Below are 25,092 nucleotides of genomic sequence, written 5' to 3' on the forward strand. Positions count from 1 at the left end.
AAAGGTTAGAATCGAATTGTGTAAAAAAATTAAAAAGAACTGAAGTGTAAAGAAATTAAAAATAACCGAAATTAAAAAGAAGCTAAGTGTAAAAAATACAAAGAATAAAAAAGTGAAAAGAAATTTAAAAGAACTGAAGTTTAAAGAAATTAAAAAGAAGCTAAGTGGAATAAATACAAAGAATTAAAAAGTGTAAAGAAATTAGAAAAAAAACGAAATGAAAAAGAACTGAAGTGTAAAAAATTAAAAAGAACTGAAGAATTAAAGTGTAAAAACTTAAAAGAATCCCGGTAATGTTTTTACATTATTTTGGTTTACCAAGCCATTTAAAGTTCTTAATACCATTTTAAGGAATTTAAAAAAATGCCACTCAATGCACACATTGAATCTTATAACCAAAAAGTGTACGAACCAAGTCCAACATTCTGCGTGAGCGCCTGAACACCAAAGTAGGTGAAGGGACCAGCTTCGAAGACCAAGTTCTCACGGCCCACTGTCACCTCCACGCGACCTTCCAGGATCAGCACGAAGTAATCCGACTGGAAACAATAGGTTAAATAGAAAAAAAAACTACTACCTATTTCGGCCCGTTTTTTAATTCGTTCGTCTCTTTTTCTATATATGCCCATCTTTTGATTGTCCCCATGTTCTATATTGCTTTTTCTACTCTTCCCCTTTTTATTTCCCATATTACTTGTTTTTTATACACTCCCTTTCTTTAATTTCACATAATACTCTTTTTTCTAAGTTTTTGTGCCTATGTTCTGTATTATTTCCTACACCTTTTATTTAATATTTTTTTCTTGTACAACCCCCCCCCCCCCCCCCCACCCCTTTAATTGCACGAAGCTCAATATTGCTATTTTTTACTCTGCCCCTTTTTAATTTCACAAATTACTCTTTTTTCTATTAAAAAGGGATCATGTATCTCCCCCATTTTAGATGCCCCAATTGCCTATACTGCCTTCCTCCATTGTCTATGCTTTTTATTCCATATTCCCAACAGCAAAAGAACCCTTATAAAAATCTCTTACCGGCTTCCCTTCCTGATAAACAAATCTCTTCGGATCATTCTTCTCTTCATCTCCTCGCAACTTGATGTGCTGTATGACATCCTGCTTCAGCAGTCTCCTCAGAACAGTCTCCGATATCATATCAGCACGGAACGGGTCCACACCTATTTTGTGTATATCTTATATCTTTAAACGAGCAATTCTTGTATATATATATATATATATATATATATATATATAATAAGCTGTAAAAAGTCAAGTGACGTGTAGCAGTGGGGTATACTGGACTAAACTGGTTTTCAGGCTATATAAGCACGGCGCGCTGTATGGTCGGGCGCACTTCTTCGACGCTCGCACTAGATATAGGACGTTACTATTGTTGTTAAATTTGTGGTTAATTTCGTGTAATTTAATTTGGTTATTTTTAGTAATTTTATTTGTTAATTTCTAACTTCAGAAGTGGGATTCGTTCTCATTTCTGATTAGTTTAAATTAACGCCCACGTGGTTTTATTTTAGTCAGTTTGAAACGCGAGTGTTATACGTTTAATAAAAATAATGGAGGGTAGGCGGTGAACACGTAAAAAAATGACGGTGTGCCTGTCTCTGGGCTTGAAGAAACGTTACAGTCGATATTAAACCGTCAACCGACGCAAGCGACTGAGCTATGTCCACCAGTGGTGTCACCACAACAGTGCTCAGCAACACCACCGCGAGGGGATCGGCCCTTTGCACCGACATGCGCAACACCATCGGATTTGCTGCTTTCTTCCTTAAGTGACACTCGTTACCACCTGGTACTGACGGTTCGCACAATGGTACTGAGAACGCTCCGGTGCCAAGTTCAAGCAGCGCATGCGAGTCAAGCACTGATCTGGTACTTAATCAGGTGACCGACAAACTAGTAAGTGCATTGAGCACAATTCTGGTAAGATCTAACTCCATTTATATTTCTAATTTTGATCCGTCTTTCAAATATTTCGATATATGGTGTGAGCAGGAAGACTGCGCGGTTGTCTAATTATTGGGATGACCGTGAGTGTGTATCTCTGATTGGATATTGTTTGAAAGGGGATGCTGAAGTGTGGCTAAATGAGTGGCTTAGTAATGATCATAGTTGAGAGAATTTAAATAGCTTTTTCCGTAGCGACTTAGCAAATATTTTATTCGACGTACCTAATGACAACAGACTCTGATAGTTATCTCACGTATTGCGTGTTGTACGAGGAATGAGTGAAGAGTTAATTGTCGCAGTAGTTATTTGGGGTATTAAGGACCCACAAGTTCGCGCCGCCGCGACTAGTGCTAATTTATCATCGGTAGGCTTAGTTAAAATCCTCTCATTTTATACCAAGCCCCTAGAACCGCGCTCTATAATACAAAATCACGTTAAAAGGCCAAATTTGCGAGATAATTCCCGAAAACGAGATAATTTTCAGTCTAATATTAACTGTTTTTCATCTGGGGAAATTGGTCATATACAAATTTTGTGTCCTAAAAAAAACTAAGTATGAAACCGCACCAGAGACTCAATCTACAAACAATTCAAGTTTAGAAAAAAGGCAGTTTTCTAATATCAAAATTATTTGCACATTTTGTAAGAAGGTAGGACATAAAACGGAGGACTGTTTTGTTCGACAGCGTTCCGAGTCGAGCGGTAGGCTAAATTAGTTATAGTTTACCGCCCTTATAAAATGTCGTGTGATGAAAAATTACGCGTTAGAGATATCATAAAAGATGTGTTAAATCAATAAATAATTAGAGATAGAGATTTGTAAAGAAAAAAAGCGATTCAGATAGGCTTTGTGTCGACTTTAAACTTAAAACTCAAAGACAGTTAAAATACCCGCTTCCGTTAATTGAGGACCATATTGTTTGGCTAGGTAAAGCTACCTATTATATTTACCTTGATATGTCTACTGGCTTTCACCAGATAAAATTAAATAAAAAAATCGACACCACTCCCGAGATTCGTAACACCTGAGGGTCATTATGAGTAAATACGTTACGATTTTACATAGATTAGGCAGAGCCCTTGTGTGTTGTAATTGTGTATATGACGTATTATTACCTAGTAAAACAATAGAAGAGGGTTTAGGTACATTACATGATGTGTCAGAGATGGGGGTAAGGGTAAGGGACCCAGGCAGACTTTTTCATTAATAAAAAAAAAATGTAACTTTCAGACTACGGAGATCGAGTATCTATGCCGAGTCATTAGCAATGGTCAAGATATGAAGACATCGTGCTTTGCGAGGTTGACTCGCAAGGGTGTGCATTTCAATGGCGGCGATTTTGCATTTGTGCCAAGCTGTTGGTAAGCTAGACTCCTGTATGCGCGGACAATATGTGGTTTTAGCGACGTTGTCGCAGGACAGATATGAACTAAAATTAGTCGCTGGTTCTTATGGTAAAGCTGCCGCGGAATACATGTTGCCCTGGCGCGGGGAATGGACCCCTGATGTGTGTGCCGCATTCTTTGAGAGTAAGTAATTTTTACTTGCCTTTTAAAACTTATGTATGTTGATAAATGTTTGTGAGAACTGTAATTTTATTAGGACTGCTTATCATATAGGTAGTACCTATTTTGGTAAAGACCTGCGGGAGTCTTGTGTGACAGTAATGGAGTCGCTCTTACTGTTAAAGCAATGGAGTCGCTCTTGCTTAGTGTGATGTACAGTAATGGAGTCGCTCTTACTGTTAAAGCAATGGAGTCGCTCTTGCTTAGTGTGATGTACAGTAATGGAGTCGCTCTTACTGTTAAAGCAATGGAGTCGCTCTTGCTTAGTGTGATGTACAGTAATGGAGTCGCTCTTACTGTTAAAGCAATGGAGTCGCTCTTGCTTAGTGTGATGTACAGTAATGGAGTCGCTCTTTCTGTTAAAGCAATGGAGTCGCTCTTGCTTAGTGTGATGTACAGTAATGGAGTCGCTCTTACTGTTAAAGCAATGGAGTCGCTCTTGCTTAGTGTGATGTACAGTAATGGAGTCGCTCTTACTGTTAAAGCAATGGAGTCGCTCTTGCTTAGTGTGATGTACAGTAATGGAGTCGCTCTTACTGTTAAAGCAATGGAGTCGCTCTTGCTTAGTGTGATGTACAGTAATGGAGTCGCTCTTTCTGTTAAAGCAATGGAGTCGCTCTTTCTTAGTGTGATGTACAGTAATGGAGTCGCTCTTACTGTTAAAGCAATGGAGTCGCTCTTGCTTAGTGTGATGTACAGTAATGGAGTCGCTCTTTCTGTTAAAGCAATGGAGTCGCTCTTGCTTAGTGTGATGTACAGTAATGGAGTCGCTCTTTCTGTTAAAGCAATGGAGTCGCTCTTTCTTAGTGTGATGTACAGTAATGGAGTCGCTCTTACTGTTAAAGCAATGGAGTCGCTCTTGCTTAGTGTGATGTACAGTAATGGAGTCGCTCTTACTGTTAAAGCAATGGAGTCGCTCTTGCTTAGTGTGATGTACAGTAATGGAGTCGCTCTTACTGTTAAAGCAATGGAGTCGCTCTTGCTTAGTGTGATGTACAGTAATGGAGTCGCTCTTTCTGTTAAAGCAATGGAGTCGCTCTTGCTTAGTGTGATGTACAGTAATGGAGTCGCTCTTTCTGTTAAAGCAATGGAGTCGCTCTTTCTTAGTGTGATGTACAGTAATGGAGTCGCTCTTACTGTTAAAGCAATGGAGTCGCTCTTGCTTAGTGTGATGTACAGTAATGGAGTCGCTCTTACTGTTAAAGCAATGGGGTCGCTCTTGCTTAGTGTGATGTACAGTAATGGAGTCGCTCTTTCTGTTAAAGCAATGGAGTCGCTCTTTCTTAGTGTGATGTACAGTAATGGAGTCGCTCTTACTGTTAAAGCAATGGAGTCGCTCTTGCTTAGTGTGATGTACAGTAATGGAGTCGCTCTTACTGTTAAAGCAATGGAGTCGCTCTTGCTTAGTGTGATGTACAGTAATGGAGTCGCTCTTTCTGTTAAAGCAATGGAGTCGCTCTTTCTTAGTGTGATGTACAGTAATGGAGTCGCTCTTACTGTTAAAGCAATGGAGTCGCTCTTGCTTAGTGTGATGTACAGTAATGGAGTCGCTCTTACTGTTAAAGCAATGGAGTCGCTCTTGCTTAGTGTGATGTACAGTAATGGAGTCGCTCTTTCTGTTAAAGCAATGGAGTCGCTCTTGCTTAGTGTGATGTACAGTAATGGAGTCGCTCTTTCTGTTAAAGCAATGGAGTCGCTCTTTCTTAGTGTGATGTACAGTAATGGAGTCGCTCTTACTGTTAAAGCAATGGAGTCGCTCTTGCTTAGTGTGATGTACAGTAATGGAGTCGCTCTTTCTGTTAAAGCAATGGAGTCGCTCTTGCTTAGTGTGATGTACAGTAATGGAGTCGCTCTTTCTGTTAAAGCAATGGAGTCGCTCTTTCTTAGTGTGATGTACAGTAATGGAGTCGCTCTTACTGTTAAAGCAATGGAGTCGCTCTTGCTTAGTGTGATGTACAGTAATGGAGTCGCTCTTACTGTTAAAGCAATGGAGTCGCTCTTGCTTAGTGTGATGTACAGTAATGGAGTCGCTCTTACTGTTAAAGCAATGGAGTCGCTCTTGCTTAGTGTGATGTACAGTAATGGAGTCGCTCTTTCTGTTAAAGCAATGGAGTCGCTCTTGCTTAGTGTGATGTACAGTAATGGAGTCGCTCTTACTGTTAAAGCAATGGAGTCGCTCTTGCTTAGTGTGATGTACAGTAATGGAGTCGCTCTTACTGTTAAAGCAATGGAGTCGCTCTTGCTTAGTGTGATGTACAGTAATGGAGTCGCTCTTACTGTTAAAGCAATGGAGTCGCTCTTGCTTAGTGTGATGTACAGTAATGGAGTCGCTCTTACTGTTAAAGCAATGGAGTCGCTCTTTCTTAGTGTGATGTACAGTAATGGAGTCGCTCTTACTGTTAAAGCAATGGAGTCGCTCTTGCTTAGTGTGATGTACAGTAATGGAGTCGCTCTTACTGTTAAAGCAATGGAGTCGCTCTTGCTTAGTGTGATGTACAGTAATGGAGTCGCTCTTTCTGTTAAAGCAATGGAGTCGCTCTTGCTTAGTGTGATGTACAGTAATGGAGTCGCTCTTACTGTTAAAGCAATGGAGTCGCTCTTTCTTAGTGTGATGTACAGTAATGGAGTCGCTCTTACTGTTAAAGCAATGGAGTCGCTCTTGCTTAGTGTGATGTACAGTAATGGAGTCGCTCTTACTGTTAAAGCAATGGAGTCGCTCTTGCTTAGTGTGATGTACAGTAATGGAGTCGCTCTTACTGTTAAAGCAATGGAGTCGCTCTTTCTTAGTGTGATGTACAGTAATGGAGTCGCTCTTACTGTTAAAGCAATGGAGTCGCTCTTGCTTAGTGTGATGTACAGTAATGGAGTCGCTCTTACTGTTAAAGCAATGGAGTCGCTCTTGCTTAGTGTGATGTACAGTAATGGAGTCGCTCTTACTGTTAAAGCAATGGAGTCGCTCTTGCTTAGTGTGATGTACAGTAATGGAGTCACTCTTACTGTTGATAGCAATGGAGTCGCTCTTTCTGTTAAAGCAATGGAGTCGCTCTTGCTTAGTGTGATGTACAGTAATGGAGTCGCTCTTTCTGTTAAAGCAATGGAGTCGCTCTTGCTTAGTGTGATGTACAGTAATGGAGTCGCTCTTACTGTTAAAGCAATGGAGTCGCTCTTGCTTAGTGTGATGTACAGTAATGGAGTCGCTCTTACTGTTAAAGCAATGGAGTCGCTCTTGCTTAGTGTGATGTACAGTAATGGAGTCACTCTTACTGTTGATAGCAATGGAGTCGCTCTTTCTGTTAAAGCAATGGAGTCGCTCTTGCTTAGTGTGATGTACAGTAATGGAGTCGCTCTTTCTGTTAAAGCAATGGAGTCGCTCTTGCTTAGTGTGATGTACAGTAATGGAGTCGCTCTTTCTGTTAAAGCAATGGAGTCGCTCTTGCTTAGTGTGATGTACAGTAATGGAGTCGCTCTTACTGTTAAAGCAATGGAGTCGCTCTTGCTTAGTGTGATGTACAGTAATGGAGTCGCTCTTACTGTTAAAGCAATGGAGTCGCTCTTGCTTAGTGTGATGTACAGTAATGGAGTCGCTCTTACTGTTAAAGCAATGGAGTCGCTCTTGCTTAGTGTGATGTACAGTAATGGAGTCGCTCTTACTGTTAAAGCAATGGAGTCGCTCTTTCTTAGTGTGATGTACAGTAATGGAGTCGCTCTTACTGTTAAAGCAATGGAGTCGCTCTTGCTTAGTGTGATGTACAGTAATGGAGTCGCTCTTACTGTTAAAGCAATGGAGTCGCTCTTGCTTAGTGTGATGTACAGTAATGGAGTCGCTCTTACTGTTAAAGCAATGGAGTCGCTCTTGCTTAGTGTGATGTACAGTAATGGAGTCACTCTTACTGTTGATAGCAATGGAGTCGCTCTTTCTGTTAAAGCAATGGAGTCGCTCTTGCTTAGTGTGATGTACAGTAATGGAGTCGCTCTTTCTGTTAAAGCAATGGAGTCGCTCTTGCTTAGTGTGATGTACAGTAATGGAGTCGCTCTTACTGTTAAAGCAATGGAGTCGCTCTTGCTTAGTGTGATGTACAGTAATGGAGTCGCTCTTACTGTTAAAGCAATGGAGTCGCTCTTGCTTAGTGTGATGTACAGTAATGGAGTCACTCTTACTGTTGATAGCAATGGAGTCGCTCTTTCTGTTAAAGCAATGGAGTCGCTCTTGCTTAGTGTGATGTACAGTAATGGAGTCGCTCTTTCTGTTAAAGCAATGGAGTCGCTCTTGCTTAGTGTGATGTACAGTAATGGAGTCGCTCTTTCTGTTAAAGCAATGGAGTCGCTCTTGCTTAGTGTGATGTACAGTAATGGAGTCGCTCTTACTGTTAAAGCAATGGAGTCGCTCTTGCTTAGTGTGATGTACAGTAATGGAGTCGCTCTTACTGTTAAAGCAATGGAGTCGCTCTTGCTTAGTGTGATGTACAGTAATGGAGTCGCTCTTACTGTTAAAGCAATGGAGTCGCTCTTGCTTAGTGTGATGTACAGTAATGGAGTCGCTCTTACTGTTAAAGCAATGGAGTCGCTCTTTCTTAGTGTGATGTACAGTAATGGAGTCGCTCTTACTGTTAAAGCAATGGAGTCGCTCTTGCTTAGTGTGATGTACAGTAATGGAGTCGCTCTTACTGTTAAAGCAATGGAGTCGCTCTTGCTTAGTGTGATGTACAGTAATGGAGTCGCTCTTACTGTTAAAGCAATGGAGTCGCTCTTGCTTAGTGTGATGTACAGTAATGGAGTCGCTCTTTCTGTTAAAGCAATGGAGTCGCTCTTGCTTAGTGTGATGTACAGTAATGGAGTCGCTCTTACTGTTAAAGCAATGGAGTCGCTCTTGCTTAGTGTGATGTACAGTAATGGAGTCGCTCTTACTGTTAAAGCAATGGAGTCGCTCTTGCTTAGTGTGATGTACAGTAATGGAGTCGCTCTTACTGTTAAAGCAATGGAGTCGCTCTTGCTTAGTGTGATGTACAGTAATGGAGTCGCTCTTACTGTTAAAGCAATGGAGTCGCTCTTGCTATGTAAAAAAAAAATGAACTAATGTTGTGTCGAGAGTAATGGATGCGTTCTTACTTTCGATGAAGTTATGTTAATTTAACGTTATAATAACAAAAATGATGTAATTTTTAGGTGGCGCTGATGATGACGATAGTCCTTCACCACAACCACCGCACGTGATACAAGAGTCATCAGCAGGTCAAGTTTCAACATGCCAACCTGCCTATCATCACACGGGCGAGGACGCACCGTCGTCAGGAGAGGCCGAATAAGCTGTAAAAAGTCAAGTGACGTGTAGCAGTGGGGTATACTGGACTAAACTGGTTTTCAGGCTATATAAGCACGGCGCGCTGTATGGTCGGGCGCACTTCTTCGACGCTCGCACTAGATATAGGACGTTACTATTGTTGTTAAATTTGTGGTTAATTTCGTGTAATTTAATTTGGTTATTTTTAGTAATTTTATTTGTTAATTTCTAACTATATATATAATTGGAATCTCGGGATCGGCTCCAATGATTTTCATGAAATCTAGTATACAGAGGGTTTCGGGGGCGATAAATCGATTTAGCTAGGAATCATTTCTAGAAAATGTCATTTTATTTGTGTTTTATCAACTTAAACATAGAATTGCTCGTTTAAAGATGTCAGTCAAATTTACTTAATAAAACTTAATTCGAATATAATTATTTTTATTTGATAATTATATTCATATATCATCATTTTATTAGTATGTAATTCGTACTTAAATATAACTTCTAAAAAACACAATTTATAAAAAAATAAAAATACCGAGCAAAGCTGCGGCCATCCAGGTACTTATTAATTTATATTAAAACTTAAAATAACTTTATTCATATAGGTCACCAAAATTAAAGTGATTCTAAATTTACACAGACATCGCAAGTTAAGGGCGTAGAGCGGGTAAGAAGAACTGGCAAGAAACTTCCATTCATTTCATCAATCATCATTCAACATTCTTCCTATAGCTTAAGGATATGGGCCTCAGATTTCGGTATTTCTGAATAGGCAAGTATGTGATCAGCATGATACCTGGGACTAAAGTTTCCTCACGATGTATTCCTACGTACGAGTACGAGTACCGTACGAAAAAGGGGGGATACGTACTTGTACTAAGGAATTGGAAGGTGGCCAGGATCAGCTGAGGTGAGACATGGACCCTCTGGTGCTGATGTCCAGCAAACGCGGCTATATCATGCAACTTGTTCAACGGTCTCGTTAAGCGCTTCTTCGTTCTGTTGTCAGCTGAAAAAGAAATTTTAAGAAATGTAGTAGTGTATCTACTTAATTCATTCTTTATCTCACTTTTAACCTCTACTGTGGAAGAGATCCACTCAAAAGATCCGCGTGGTTCGCACGGCAGAAGGGGATCACCTGATCTATCCATGGATAGATCAGGTCATGCATCCAAGAGCCTTCGCTCATAAGGGACCCTTCAACTATTACGTATGCAGGTTTATTACAATTTATCCCCCCCCCCTTTCTAGTCATCAAAAGTAAAGCTCTAAAAAATAATAGTACATAAACGTATTATTTTTTTGTAGGAATCCTCGAAAATTCATTTCGTTTTCAAGCATAGACAATGTGTGTGTAATATGTGCAAAAATGTAATAACTGTTAACTTAAACACCAAATAAGACAATAAAAGACCTCCCCCTATAGTGTGTGTGAGGGTGTATATATGAGTGTGTGCGAGTGTGTGCGCAATTGCCTTAAAACGCTCAGTGTAAAATTTGCCCAATTACTCCAACTTACAGATGACATCACTCTCGTCCACTATCTCCGCCTGTATCATCTCTTCTATGACATCCTCCAGGGTTAGGAGACCCACAGTCTCATACACGGGATCACCATCACCTTCCTCAATTCGCTGCACGAATGCCATATGACCTTTGTGACCTGGAAACCATCATATTCGAATTAATATGACATGCCCAAGCGATGTTTTAAGAACTGGTCAATCTTTTATTGACTCTATGTATTCTGTAGTTTATGGTTCTCTTGCAAGAAATCACCATAAATGCTCAAACCTTACCTTCTTTAAACTGCTTCAGCATGACGTCCAATGTGACGTCTTCGAAGACGAAATTGCATGGGTTCTGGTAGTACTGGCAGAGGGTCCGCAGTGGTGTGTTATCGTCAGGATCCACGAAGGCCAGGTCCTTGATGAAGAGCACCGTCACTATGTTACCGCGTTGACCTTCATATACCGGGATACGGGAGTAGCCTGGAAACAGATTATTTAAACATTAGAGATAGAAGATATGAAGAACTGGACGTTTGACCACAATCTTTAAATCTTTGGTTTACCTATACAGGGCACCCCAAATATCTCTTTGATCTGACATTAAAGTTCCTATAACCCTTAATCTTCACCCATCCATGGAAAAACCAGTTCCTTCAAAAGATAGGACTCTCGACAAATCTAACCCAATCTCAATCTTTTTTTTTTGAATGGAATCTCGCTGTTGGCCTTAAGGGCTCAGCTCAGCACGGGCTGTTTTGGCAAGCTTAGCTCGGCCTGATTGGGCTGGAAAGACAGGAAGCCAATCTCAATCAATCAATATAGGTATATATACATATACTTAACTGGAAATACTTTGATACCGCGTTTTAATTTATGACGTCATCAGTGATTGTAGCTTACCTGACTTGACAATCTCGGTCATGGTCTCAAAGTCCAGTATGGAATTGATTGGCAGCATAAAACAGTCTTTCAGTTTGGTCATGACATCCCTCACGGTCTTCTTACGAAGATCAAGAGCACCAGAGATGATATTCACTTCCTCCTTGTCCAAATCGTTCACGTGATTTGTAACCTGCAATATAGGTTCCACTATACAAATTATCTTTAAAACTCAGATTTCAAGAACCGGCCAATACTTACTTCTCTAAGCAAGATGGCGTATAATTCGAATATATGACGTCACATGCTTGTAAACATGTAAACAGACATCATATTTTTAATGTGTCACTTGTCATTCTTATCATACATATTTCATGTATATCAATGTCCAGTCTCCGACGAAATTAAACTCTACAGTATAAGGATTAGAAAGCCGATTGTTTACAAGCATGTTACGTCATCTATTCGACTTATCTGTGACAGTTTTGTGTCACGTGACTTGATTCATCAATATTCTTAGAAACAGAACTGCTTCTGATGAAACTGTTACCTATGGAATATACCTGATTTAACTATTCTCTATTATTCTTTTCTGTGAAAGCTGTGCTGGTCTAGTGGCTTCCTATGACGTCGTAGAAACCCGGCTGTGCACCAATAGCCTTTCAATCTCATCATTTCAGAAGGAAAACATGAAGAAACCGGCTTGCCCCAGAGCCAAAAAATACAACCGCATGTGTCAGGTACCGGGGACTGATCACCTACTTGCCTAGTACACTGACAAATTATCATGAAACAGATCCGAAATAGGTTCAGACCAAAGGCTACCAGGTTGTAGCGCCACTGATTTACCAACAACATTATTGAGCTTAAATTAATCAGCTATTATCTTCTCAAAGCCCTGGTGATGAGCAACTCAAGTGTTCTCCACGAACTCTTGAAAAGAAACAAGTTTCTTAATAGTTCAGGGATTTGAGGTCAGGATCTCATGTCAAGTGTCAAGTCAAGTCAACAATCAAGTGTTCTCTAAGAACTCGGATTCCTTGTACCTAGGGAAAACGAGAGGACCAATTAATTATGGTAATAATATTTTTACAATACCTTGACAAGTTCCTTTAGTCTTTCCCTGTTGTAGTGTGTACCAATTTCCTCTCCCAAGAAGTAATCTAGCAATTTGCTAGTCGGCCATGCGAGCGGTGCGCATATGCCCATTACAATCTGAAAAAATATTATGGAACTAACGAAACGAGCGTCATTACGTCAAGCAATATTTGGTGATTCATGCCCCTCCAAAATTGTTACATAATACTTGAAAACGCTCTCTTAGCTTTTTTTAAAGTCTCGACTCTAAATTTTCTTTTATAGAAAAGGAGGCAAACAAATGTTAAGTGATACCCGTTGTCACTCACACTGCCAGAAGGCTGACTCCACCATGATTATTTTGGTGTGATCGTGAATAGCTGAATGCTTGGAAATTGCGTGTTTTGATTGACTGTTAAGATATGTCAGGTTAGTTTTGTTGCCGTTAGTAAACTCGTTAAATGTCTGACGGCACTTTAGCGACTTGATTGAATATGTATATTTAATTATGATATTAATCAATCAATTTACTCTCTAATTTAACTACTTTACTGTTGTATGTACACAACTGTTTCATCAAAGCAGTGTTAGCCTGGGGTTAACGACTGTGCACCAATCTTTATATGTGCGCAATCGCTTAGGTATACGGAATACGTAAGAAGGGCCTGATCACCTACTGGCCTATTGATTATATCTGAGGCCAAAAAATCTCTTAATTCCAATCAAACCAATTTCTTAATCTAAGATTTACCGCTAAATCTGACTCCAGTACAAAAAGGTACTGAATTAAACGTTCCTAATTTTACTTCCAACCAACCACCAGGTTGGAACCAGGTTATTTTAGTGCCTACCTTCATTATCCATATACTTTTAGCACCGACAAACAGCCCGTGTCTAGCACAAATCGCCTGCGGGGTGATCTCAGCAATGAACACAATCGCGAGGGTAGATCCAATGACAGCAACCAAGCCAGAGGTCAGATCATCCAAAATCACCGTAAATGTACTGTTCACGGCGACATTACTCAACAAAATCGTACACAGAAGATAATTCCCGTGCGCACGGACCGGCATAATCGCTCTTGCGTACTTCCTCTCCTTCTCCGTACCCGTATTGGCAATGATACGGAGTTCTGTACGGTCCAAGGCCATGAGACCGAGGTTGAGGCCAGAGAAGAGAGACGCCAGGACCAGTAGAATAACTATGAGGACGAGGGAAGCCCATAACGGAAGCAACTTGTTGTGGATACCCAGGATCTTCCAGGGTTCCTTGCCCTGATGAATGAAATCCGCTGTCTCATCTGTTGCATTGTTGGAAGCGCAGATGTAAAAGGTTAAGTCCTGTTCTGGTTCTGGTACCTTCAATTTGAAGATTGCCGAGTCGCCTTCCAGCTTTGAGGTCTGGGGAATTTATTACTTACATTAAAATAACTATATTTTTATTATTATTACAAGCACAAATAAAAGTTATCAATATTATTAAAACACTTGCTAACATAATAAAAGAATGTATATCTTCTGACTTCTGATTCAAGACTCAATAAGAAACCCTTTTTCATATTATGACTCACAAAAATATGTTTTGCATACGTTTTTATGTCAAGCCACATTTAAGCCTTTCTTAAATTATTATGCCCCTCTACCGTACAAACATAATTTTTATATTAAGATTTTATCTAGAAAATGGTTCTGGAAATGCAGTAAGTCTTTTAGAAAAAACTGAAATTCAAATTCACGCCTGTAGGGAGGGAGTGAATGTGAATGAGTGAAAAGATTTATAATTGCTATCATGAAAATATGATTTACTTTATAATAAGCAGTACTAAGAATACATTAATATAAATTTTCTGACATGACATAGGCCTTTGATACACCTTAACACGTTGCAAGTAAAAGATTTAGAATTGCTATCATGAAATCTTATTTACTTTATAATAAGCAGTACTAAGAATACATTAATATATTTTTTCTGACATGACATAGGCCTTTGATACACCTTAACAAGTTGCAAGTAAATAAATTAGAACTGCTACAATGAAATCATATTTACCTTATTATAAGCAGTACTATGAATACATTAATATCTTTTTCTGACATGACAAATGCCTTTGATACACCTTTACACGTTGCAAGTAAAATATTTATAATTGCTATTATGAAATCTTATTTACCTTATAATAAGTACCATATTGGAAATGGCAGCTCGTTCCATACTCCTGCGGGTGACTGGTGAACACGATCGTCGTATCCTCTGTAAAACCTTCACCAAACAGCCTTAAGACAAATTCCTTTTCACTCAACACACTTGGTATAACGCCATCAATAATTTTCGGTTCCTTCTCAGATTCATCCACTCGCAGACCAAGCAGTTTGATAACTGCTTTTGTTTTGTCTGGCTTCTCTTCCTCATCTGGCACAGTGGCGTTGGCTTGACGTTTCTCTCTTTTGTCTTCGTTTAAATCGATTGTGTCTTCGAGATCAGGGTTATTGAGATCATTGGTATATTTGGCATCTGTTTCTTTTAAGTCTTCTGGTGCGATTTCATTCTCTTGCGACCTATGAACAGATTGTTATGTAGCCAATCAAATATTATATTCTACTGGATACTTATATTGGGTATAATTAACACTTCAACAGGTTTTTCTGTTTTTAAGTGATACCAGAAGGCTGCGAAATGTCCATCTGCATGCATGCATCTTTTTTTAAGAATAGCTACGCTCTTGAAGGAGCCTTATCAAATTGGTGGGTAGCTGCTTCCATATACTGGTGGTGCTGTGTTAAAAACGCCCATGAACTAGTCTTAATCCCCAAAAAACCTACCTGCCTATAGAAATTATCATAGAAATCCCACCCTTATTGACGTTCGTCGTTCCACCAATACGTGGAACCAGCTGCCCACCGAAGTATTTTCGAACCAATTCAACTTAGGGTTCTTCAAGAGCGTACCAAATCCTCAAAGGCCGGCTACCCTCTTGCAATTTGAGTGTCTATCACTTAGTATCAGATGAGCCTTTTTTAAAGAAGAAAAAAAAAACTATAAAGTTAGCGATTATCTAGTTGATAAAAGGGCCTGGGGACTAGAGCTAGGCTACTACTAATTAATTTGCTATGTATACTTCTTTGAAGATAAGTGTTGTTTGATACTTTGCTTTTTTAAAAGAGTACCGAGTTTTTTACGCCGGGTTTTTCTCTCGGCCTACACCCTCTGTCTTCTTTGCCGATGAGGGATGCCTACAGGTTCAAATTTAATGACATGTAACTTATATTTAAAAAAAATATATATTTTGTTATCATTCATAGAGCCGAGCAGACTCGTAATTACTCGACCCACTTTATGAGTACACATATGCAATATCAGTCTAGTATATCTACACTTCAATAAATAGGTCAAAGTTACTCAGTAGATACTTCATCGATTGACATTTAAATAACTAATAGGCATAGCAAACATTATATGTTTTATATTAACAGAACTTCATACACTATTACAGTACTAAGCAATAAAGCTGAAATTAAATATGTAATTAATTTTTTTTTACATAATAGGGGGGGGGGGGCAAGCCATCGCAGCCCATAGACACTTATTTTTAGTGGGTGAGTTGCCGGCCTTTGATGGAGAAGTACGCTCGAATTTTGAACAGTTGGAGGTCGTATCTCCCAGGGAAGACCCCCACCGGAAGTCAATTCCACAGTTCGCTAGTTCGCAAAGGAAAATGCCTTGTGAAACGAAATGATGATAGTCAAAAAAGAAATATGCATTAAATGATTCTAATTTTACATTTACTGCCAGTTCTCAAATCAAGGACGTAGAACGGAAGAGAAGAACTGGCATTAAGCGATATGTAGTTTTGAATAAATGGGTGTTAATTGCTATGTTAGTAAAAATAAAAATATGCTATATTTAAGAAGTACGCTAGTGATATGCAAGGTAAAGAAATATCAACTTCACAACGAAAATAATATTATCGTATTTTACAAGTCTAAGATTATTTTGAAGTTATACTACTTTTGACGCGTTACAGAAAAATATGTAAGTAAATTTTTACGATGCGCGCGCACACCCCGTCACAAAAAAACGACACCCTGAAGTTACTTAACTACATTTTAGTTTTCTTGTGATATTTAAATAAACATTCAATATACTAAATATCTTTTTTCTATTGTTAGTATTTTGAAAAGATTTTTATCATGCTACGCCAAAGAAGTATAACTTCTAACATACATATACACACACATACATTCTGTGGTTGCTTGTTTAACTATTTCCCTTGCAAACTTATATTCTAATAAGATTTGTATGTGCGTACAATTTTTAATGTAATATTTTCATTTACATACACATTGTTTGTACCCTATTCTTGCAATAAATAAATTATTATTATTAAGAACTAAACAAATTTAATATTGAAATCAGCAAATACGATACACCGTAGTCACGCGATGTCCATTCATTTAAAAAGATGAGGTCATGCCTCCAAACACGCTAGCCGTCGCCATTTTACGACTTCTAATTGGAACGAATCTTTTAAAGTGAAACTTCTTTAGGCGCATGAGGGTAACATATTTACTTAGTCTTGTGCAGTAAACGCAGATTTTATCACTAAATAGTATAAAACAAAGTCGCTTTCTCTGTCCCTATGTCCCTTTGTATACTTAAATCTTTGAAACTACGCAACGGATTTTGATGCGGTTTCTTCTAATAGTTAGAGTGATTCAAGAAGTTATAAGTTTATATGTATAATAATATCCATTAAATAGTGGAGAAGTACTGTTATTTTCGAGGTTTCTAATGTGATGTCGTAAATAATTACATTTTTTCCGCTTACATTGCAAACGCAGGCTGAACCCTACGAGTTTTATCAAAATAATGCACTAAGAATTGTACACATTGAAAAGGTCTACAGAAAAGTCCGTGATGGTATATGTATATCTCTTATGGATAACTCACAATAACTTTTTTTTGTCATTTAATTTTTACGACAAATAATGGCTAATTTTCGAAGCGATTTTAACCAATACAGTATTAACCAATTAAATACCTTGAATACATTGTTCATTGAATATAGATCTATATAGCCCATTACAGCTTCTTTAGCAGCGATCGAACGCGTATATTATCGGAGCTTTCCAGCGACGGAAATAACAATACATAATAAAAACCTGCATTTCATCAGCATTGCACCCGTGAGAAGCTGGGGCGGGTCACTAGTTTATTTAAATATTATCATTAGCACGTATACAGTGTGTAAACAGTGTGAATATTGATATACAAATACATGGAGTGATCATATACTGGTACATGATCATCTACTGGGGCTTTTACCTTAGTAATAATTAATTTACAAAGTTACACTTCTGACATGAGCACTTTGTACGCACGCACTTTTGTTAAAATACTTCACTAAAACATCATGGAGCATGACAATCTAGGCTTACGAGTTACGATTAATATTTTTTTATATAGAACAGTGGGCAAACGGGCAGTAGGATCCGCATATCCAATATCGCCATAATACCGCCCGCCCATGGACACTCAATGCCAGAGGGTAATAATAATAAATTATAAATTCCCCAAGGGAGTCGGTACAGAATAAATTTAAAGAATTAAATATAATGACACTATCTAGTCAATATATTCTTGAAGCCTTGTTGTTTATTAAAAATATATGCGATTTTAAAATAACTTTCACCAGTATAATACTCGAAACAGAACTAATTTGAGTGTAAGATCAACCACACTCCAGATAAACCACTCCTTACATGGAAACAAACTCCCAAGTGAAATGAGAGAATCAACACTGAACAAATTCAATAATCACAAATCCATCAAAATAGATGCATTAATTGAGGATAAGTGTATTTGCTACTATATATATCATATTTACTACTAGATAATATTTACTATTACATTATTTTATTGTATTATTAGCTAGCTTGGTTAGATTTTAGTATACTTAAATAATATATATAGTGGCAAATATTATATAAGTAGTATATTAATAACAATACATAAAATAGTTATAGGTAAATAATATAGAAGATAAATAAAAATAAGATGGTATTAATTTTAATTAGATAAGTAAGCGTTTGGAGATGGGCCAATGTAAAAAGTTATATTTGTAGGAAATAAAAAGGCTTTTTTATTTATTTTATTTATTTATTTATTTAAGTGTATTTGAAGTTAGTGTCTCTTAATCCTGAAATGAAATCATCTGCGCCGGCGCACAAACGCCGTCTAGCCGTTGTTGGCGCTTTGTCAAATGACGTCACAATTATTTTAAGAGACATTGCGAAAATGTCATGACGTCAATATTGTCACATTTCACATTCACAATTTCGCAAAAATATTTTCATTATTAAATGTGATGAAAAACGTATCGGTAGACATTTTCAGCCACTCTTTTTCATTTAAATGTTTTATTTTGTTTATTCGCTTGGCGAACCTATCTAACCAAAGTTTCCAATTTTCAATGAAAAATGTAATTGTTCAATTATATGTACTTTTAAATAAGGAATAACTGGGAAATCAACGAAACACATTTAGGGCCTGTTTCACAATGTATGGATAAAGTACCAAATAGCTATGCAACACATAAATTATGCGAAAGATAAAAGTTCCGAATAAGATACTTCGCGTTTCATGACGAATAGCGCTATCTGACAGTCTTGAAACGCAACAAATACTAGTTTTTCCTACCAATTAGTAATAAATATGAATTATAGGGTACTAAGAAGCCCGGTTTCTGGAGTACACACTATCAAGACTTTCAGTAGGTCAACTGTAAGTCCCGTCTGTTTCCAATTTGTTAAATAAAATAAATAAAAATAAAATACGTTTATTTTGAAACATAAGATCATCTAGGTATCACTTATTCCACGTCAATCAATTCGAACCTGTAGGCATCCCTACTCATCGACAAAGAAGGCAGAGGGTGTAGGCCGAGAGAAAAAGCCGGCGTTAAAAACTCTCGGTACTCTTATAAAAAAGCAAATCATAAGTTATACCCCACTATCCCTAATACAAATATTGTTGGGTACATTAAAGGATAGTAAGGACTCCATACAGTCTGTTTCAGAGGTGTCTTGCAAATTTATTTGTGTAATGGTTGCAGCTCCTTACAAACATAACATGCCATCGGTCGTTATACTCACTGGAGAGAAGAAAATACGGGCGCGTAAGCAAACAGTGTGTATTTGACAATAAGAATACCAAACACAAATTGATATCAATCAAGCGTTAATTGGGCGTTATCAAGTTGTGTTACAACCGCCACGGATGACACATGCGGTCCAAATTATTATCACACGTCAAGTGATACGTACCAGGGTTTACCAGATCGGAAGCGTCGTTTCGACTGGATCAACAAGGCCCCAATCAACAATCGCACTAAAGTATTTCCGAATCAATTCGATTCCGAAGGGGAGTACCAATTTAAAAGACCGCAGTCTCGCCCTCTAGACAATGAGTGTCCATGGGCGAAATCACTTATCAAAAATGTGTTCGCGTACTAGTGTACACGTAAGACTTTACAAAAATTGGTTGAATGAAGATAGTTTAAAAAAGGCTTTTATTATCATAGACATGAATACAAATAATACAATTATTTCATTTTACCTTATTACTACTAAGATTACAGAATTTCATTCATCGTAATAGGATTATTACTATCATTGTTATCGTTATTATATATTTTTGTTATAAATGGCTTCGAATCTCTATCAACCGTGGTAGGGACATGAAAAAAAAGGCGCGTAAAGCAACGTCAAAAATATTCAGAAACGAGACGCAGTGATGTAAATAAAAATGGCGCCACACAGACCATCGTGTAATAAAAAATACAGATAATAAATGCTGCCATAAATTCAGATAATTAATGGTGCTTTTGTTTCACTTTTACAGCGCAGTAAAAGTTACTAATTATACATTAATTTATGTTTATATAAAATAAAATTCTCTACCAAAAATGATTTAAACCAGACCATGACGTTTGACTACGACAGTATAACATGTTACATTTATTATTATTATTATTTATTTTTTATAGAACATGGGGCAAACGGGCAAGGAGGTTCACCTGATGTTAAACCTGATGTTGATACCGCCGCCCATGGACACTCAATGCCAGAGGACAGCGCGTGCGTTGCCTGCCTTTTTAGAATCGGTACACTCCATTCTTGAAGGACTCCAAGTCGAATTGTTACGGAATCATCCTTAAATTATCCGAACAATCTGGAATTTGTGTATGTTATATGTTTGTTTGTATGTATGTCTACATTTGAAAACGAAATGCATTTTCCAGGATTCCTACAAAAAAATGAACTCGTTTAAATATGTACTATTATTTTTGAGAGCTATGCTTACTTTTGCTGAGGAGAGGAAAGTGAGGGGGGGGGGTGCAGTATATCGGCTTACGTAATACCTGAACGACCCATAATGATGTATTGAATACAAAGAGTACTAATGAGTTGAGTGCTAAATCAAACTCAAAATAACTTCATTCATAGATAAACAAGTACACTTGGAACACAAGTACAATGAACGTCAACAGAAAATATGTTAAATTGATTCCAAATATACATTAACTAGTTCGCAAGTCAAGGGCGTAGAGCGGACAAGAATTATAAACTCTCCGCCACTTTTATTAATCGCCAGGTTTTGAGTCATACAAATTATTTGAACTTTTGCAATCAATTAATCAATCAATTATTGTCAAATTGAAAGATTGATTAATTTACTTTTAACAATTGTTTTTAATTTATTCTGTGATTATTTTCTAAATTGGCTTGGTGTATTTTTTTTTAAACTTATTCACCATTCTTGTCATACATTTTAGATGTAAGATTTTGTAAAATATTATATAGACTTAGAATTATGTATGATGTCGTAAGCTCAATAAATAAAATATAAGATGACATTTGCATGCCTATTTATGTGTGGCGGATTTTTGTAATTTATGTAACTAATTAATAAATGCATATATGTCGGACGCCTTCTAAAGTCATCTCAGTGTTCCACGTTCTCCTTTCAATAACATAATTTTATATATGTCCTCATTTCAAAATATAACATATATAAAACTTATATTGTGATTAACCGCAGATAGCACGCTCTCACTTTTCTGGCACATCGCCAAAACGTAAATCATTTAGCACTAATTTCACTTTCAGACGACTATTATTACATGACCTAGAAAATATCTTAAAATCTTTGTCTGGAATAACATACCTATATATATTTTAAACACACATGTCAGAAGTGAAACTACTTTGTAAATTAATAATTACGGTAAAAGCCCCAAAGGATATATTATATTTTCTGATTCGTAATTATTAATCCAACAAATTTTTGAAGTGAAACTTCTTTAGGCGTATGAGGGTTAATTTTTTGCGGAACGTCACAAAGATGTGCAGCGTTTTTGTCGAAGAAAAGGGAGAGAGCGATTGTGAGAGTGAGAAAGGGAGATCGAGAAAAATACACGCTATTGGTTGATGTATTCGTTTAGTACATATTAGAACTTTATGTGTGAATATACATACTCGTATACAAATACAATGGAGTGATTATATACTGGTACATGATCATCTATTGGGGCTATTATCTTAGTAATAATTCATTAAAGATTCAATTCTGACATGTATACGCACGCACTATTTTAATTTCTTCCCTTACCAGGGTTGCCTGGAAGAGTTGGCTCGTTATCCGCCCGTCCCTTGCATGCCTAATGATTGTTATGTATTGTGTTATTTTTTTCTATAAACTTTAATCTTTAATATAACATTGGCAGTGTCCCGAAGCAACTTGTTCTGAACAGTTATTTATTTCTAACTAATACGGAAGTAAAAAATTATCACTATCTTCGTTAAATAACGTCAGTGTTTACGTTTCATGAATTGTATGTTTACGTTACGTTTAATGAGAGGCGATTCTACTGAATAGCTATTGTGTTTAAATGCTAATTATACATGGTTCATATATGCCAAAAATAATTATTTTTAGACGCCACAATCCCACCTGACGATATGTGAGCTTAGGGCACGCCTATCCAGATGCCAATTTAATCAAGTATTATTTAACGAATTCGGGGGGGGGGGGGATGTTTGGGGTAAAACGTTACGATGCGGGGCGGGGATTGAATTATGCATTATTGTTAATATTAATTTTCGACTTTCCGATACTTTACACCACATAAATGTTAACTATTAGATTTATTGAGTCACTGGATACGAAGACAATCCATTTTTGGCAATGAATAGAATGCAATCTCTTCGCTCTTTACACTCATATTTGATAATAAATATAAAACAAATAAAGTAAATAAAACCGTACTAATAAAATTAAAATATACATATCAAATAGCTTTTTAATTATTTTATACACGGGTGTAAGTTAAAATCTTTAGATGTCTATATATGAATCTATATATGTGTGTGTGTGGATAGCTTGTATCGACAGATTACTATTTTATTAAAAATAACCAATCGACAGATTAGCTATTACAATCTCTCGATTGGTTATTTTGCTTTTAACAATATTTGGAGTAAGATGTCTATTTTAGATGGTCAAAAATGGATTGAGATAGGTTATTGGGTTTGGGCGTTAGCCATTGAACAAATCAATCGTTTCCCAACAATGAAACTGATACTACTGTGGCTTCAGCGTGCGACTCACAAACCTGAGGTCGTAGGTTCGATCCCCGGCTGTGCACCAATGCAGTTTCTTTCTATGTGCGCATTTAACATTTGCTCGAACGGTGAAGGAAACCAACATGTCTTAGACCCAAAAAGTCGACGACGTGTGTCAGGCACTGGAATCTGATCACCTACTTACCTATTAGATTTAAAAATGATCATGAAACAGATTCAGAAATCTGAGGCCAAGACCTAAAGTTCCGAATAAGATACTTCGCGTTTCATGACGAATAGCGCGAATCTGCAGTCGTGAAACGCAAAAATAGTTTTTATCCTACCAATAAGTAATAAATAGCTTATTTGGAACTTATCCGGACATTGTGAAACAGGCCCTTATGGTAAATACAGACATAATCACACAACCTGACAGAATAAATATGACCAAAGATTGGCAAGAAAGAGACACACAACCTGACCAAATAAACACAACTAAAAATATGTAAGTAAAAAACATGTAAATTCCCTTGAAGCGATGTTACACAAATTTGAAATTTAAATTACTTGTGATTAACATTTATCCTCATGAGTCAGTCTGGGGTGTATAAGGATAATTGTAATTCTTAAAACAGAAACAGTCGCAATATTTGTAAGACAAAACTTTCAACAGTAACTAAAAAACATGCTTGTGTTAGGCACAGGAATCCATTGGCATTTCATAATAGAGGACAACATTGATTTAATAACTTTTTTCAGAATTGGAGTCCTACATTATCACAGATAAACAAATATAAGCATTTACAAAATCCAAGATTCACATGCCTTTTTTATATATGACAAATTGTTAAAAAAAAAATATCAAAACTACTAATTGAATTGTGATCTACAAAAAAACTTGAACATTAGTAGAAAACAAAATTAATAATAAATCAGATGCATGCCTAAATGTAAAATTAGAAGCATTTTAATTTCTTTATGACTTTAATAAGTGTTAATGTTACCTACATGAATAAATGATTTTTGATTTTTTTTTATCGAATGGGGGCAAATGGTTTGAATAGTTTGACTGGGTTGAAAGGTCTTAGAAATTCCAGAATGGTTGTAAAGAAATAATCATTTAAATACTTTACTGTAATTATCTATATGTGTAAACTCATTAGTTTTTTATGCCGTGGAAAAGGGACAAAATGTTATTTTGGTTTATCATTTGATTTTTTCTGTTGGGACATTTTGAATTTTAAATTTGTTTTCAAGAGCATATATACACTCTTACAAACTCTAACAAATAATTGCTATAAATTTTAGGTAACTGATTAATTATATTGCCTTCATCTATTTAATTTTTGAGTAATTAAATAGTTTATTCAAAACTTTTCGTTTCTCATATGTTTAAAATCTTTCACTTAGGCAGCTGTCACCAGACAAACAGTAATATTGAAGTTCAGTACAAATCAATCTCTGTATTGTATTGTAATTTGCATCATGAGCACTATAGAAATTAAAAGATTTCACAAAACACTCAATATTAAAGTTGGTATAACTTTAACTGTCAGTTTTGGATGGCAGCATTAACTGGAGTTTCAACAGCTAAGCTGATAGCAATAGCTCATTTATAAATAGCTTAATATTTAATAAATAAGCATGATGAATATACTTTGGTTAATTGAACATTGCTTTTTAATTGAGTTCTACCAGAAAGGAAAGTTAGTCTTCATCCGGTTAATGAAAGGATTTATCATTTAACATAAATAATTGTAATTAGTTTGTACAGTAAAAGCTTTAACTGTAACTGATTACTAAAAATACCCACTGCATAACATAAACAGATCAATCAGACCTAAATGGGTTTATTACTTAAAACTCTTTGGATGTAAGTAATCGTGGCAACCATCATTTAAAAAATCTTAATTTTGCAAAGTGCCAGTGCAAACTACAGATAACATAACTACGAACAACTATGTGTTAAAAATACTCAACAAAACAAATATAGATTTAAAAGTATAGTTGATGCTTTATTTACTGCTGCCTCAAATAGCCAGTAAATATTTTCCGTTATCACTCTTGTGTCACTTTGATTAAATGAATGAACTTTTATTTAATTATTTAGTCATGCTTCTAAACATCTCACATGTTTGCTATATCATCAAGATAAAACTAAATAACTATATTTATATATATAT

The 25,092-nt window shown here is 36.7% G+C and overlaps 1 protein-coding gene and 1 long non-coding RNA gene across 2 annotated transcripts in view; one reads left to right on the plus strand and one right to left on the minus strand.

Moving 5' to 3' along the window:
* LOC111000740 (unextended protein) overlaps positions 1 to 25,092 on the minus strand; it is a 33,395-nt gene that overhangs the window by 7,110 nt on the left and 1,193 nt on the right. Inside the window, exons 2-10 of the mRNA XM_045633820.1 lie at positions 14,458 to 14,842; positions 13,139 to 13,687; positions 12,309 to 12,425; positions 11,232 to 11,403; positions 10,620 to 10,811; positions 10,340 to 10,483; positions 9,692 to 9,829; positions 1,035 to 1,177; positions 413 to 539 (exon numbers count right to left, since the gene is read on the minus strand). Of these exons, the coding sequence (XP_045489776.1) occupies positions 413 to 539; positions 1,035 to 1,177; positions 9,692 to 9,829; positions 10,340 to 10,483; positions 10,620 to 10,811; positions 11,232 to 11,403; positions 12,309 to 12,425; positions 13,139 to 13,687; positions 14,458 to 14,842 (1,967 nt within the window). The remainder of the gene's footprint in view (positions 1 to 412; positions 540 to 1,034; positions 1,178 to 9,691; positions 9,830 to 10,339; positions 10,484 to 10,619; positions 10,812 to 11,231; positions 11,404 to 12,308; positions 12,426 to 13,138; positions 13,688 to 14,457; positions 14,843 to 25,092) is intronic.
* Positions 1,366 to 8,721, plus strand: LOC123690382. Its single transcript, XR_006751056.1, has 3 exons — positions 1,366 to 1,916; positions 3,199 to 3,497; positions 8,697 to 8,721. It is a non-coding gene; the product is annotated as an uncharacterized LOC123690382 (long non-coding RNA).

Source organism: Pieris rapae, chromosome 24 (genome assembly GCF_905147795.1).
Source record: "Pieris rapae chromosome 24, ilPieRapa1.1, whole genome shotgun sequence".
NCBI lineage: Eukaryota > Metazoa > Arthropoda > Insecta > Lepidoptera > Pieridae > Pieris > Pieris rapae.